Source organism: Austrofundulus limnaeus, unplaced genomic scaffold, assembly GCF_001266775.1.
Source record: "Austrofundulus limnaeus strain Quisiro unplaced genomic scaffold, Austrofundulus_limnaeus-1.0 Scaffold756, whole genome shotgun sequence".
NCBI lineage: Eukaryota > Metazoa > Chordata > Actinopteri > Cyprinodontiformes > Rivulidae > Austrofundulus > Austrofundulus limnaeus.
This window is the reverse complement of record NW_013953158.1, coordinates 26,907-27,685: the sequence shown is the minus strand read 5'-3', so window position 1 is coordinate 27,685 and position 779 is coordinate 26,907. Positions and strand designations below refer to the sequence as shown.

At 46.3% G+C, this 779-nt stretch overlaps 1 protein-coding gene across 1 annotated transcript in view; it reads right to left on the bottom strand.

The window, feature by feature from the left end:
• Positions 1–779, bottom strand: part of LOC106532353 (midasin) — a gene marked incomplete at its 5' end in the record, with an annotated part of 67,840 nt that overhangs the window by 40,359 nt on the left and 26,702 nt on the right. The window contains 1 exon segment of the mRNA XM_014028390.1: positions 423–649. Within this exon segment, the coding sequence (XP_013883844.1) occupies positions 423–649 (227 nt within the window).

Below are 779 nucleotides of genomic sequence, written 5' to 3'. Positions count from 1 at the left end.
TGTATCAGTGTTGGAGGTCGAAGAGTTAACAAGATGTATCAGTGTTGGTGGTCGCTGAGTTAACAAGATGTATTAGTGTTGGAGGTCAATGAGTTAACAAGATGTATCAGTGTTGGAGGTCGATGAGTTAACAAGATGTATTAGTGTTGTAGGTCGATGAGTTAACAAGATGTATCAGTGTTGGAGGTCGATGGGTTAACAAGATGTATTAGTGTTGGAGGTCGATGAGTTAACAAGATGTATCAGTGTTGGAGGTCGATGAGTTAACAAGATGTATCAGTGTTGGAGGTCGATGAGTTAACAAGATGTATCAGTGTTGGAGGTCGATGAGTTAACAAGATGTATCAGTGTTGGAGGTCGATGAGTTAACATATGGTTACCATGAGTGTTTTCTCAGTTCACACGATGCAGGAAGCACTCACCTGGTGGTTGTGGTCCTAAGCAGAGCATCTGGCTCTTCCAGGTAGTGAACTCTGTGACACAAGCCTCCACCTGTCCTCGAACATAATGAAGGCTCTGAGTTATGGCTGGCTGAATGTTGGCTCCGCCCACTCTCCCAGCCGCAGTGAAGGCCTGCTCCACGCTGCTCATCTGAGCAGCCAAAGCTGCCAAGTGGTCTGCAGCTGAGGAGATGGTGCCAAAACTGCTCCTACACACACAAAAACATTCAAACAAAACATCATTCATATGTTGGCGTATGGGCCGCGAGCTCCACCTTGAGGGCCTCAAAAGAACAACATTTTTTATCTTTGGGCCACAGAGGACCGTGGGACCGCATT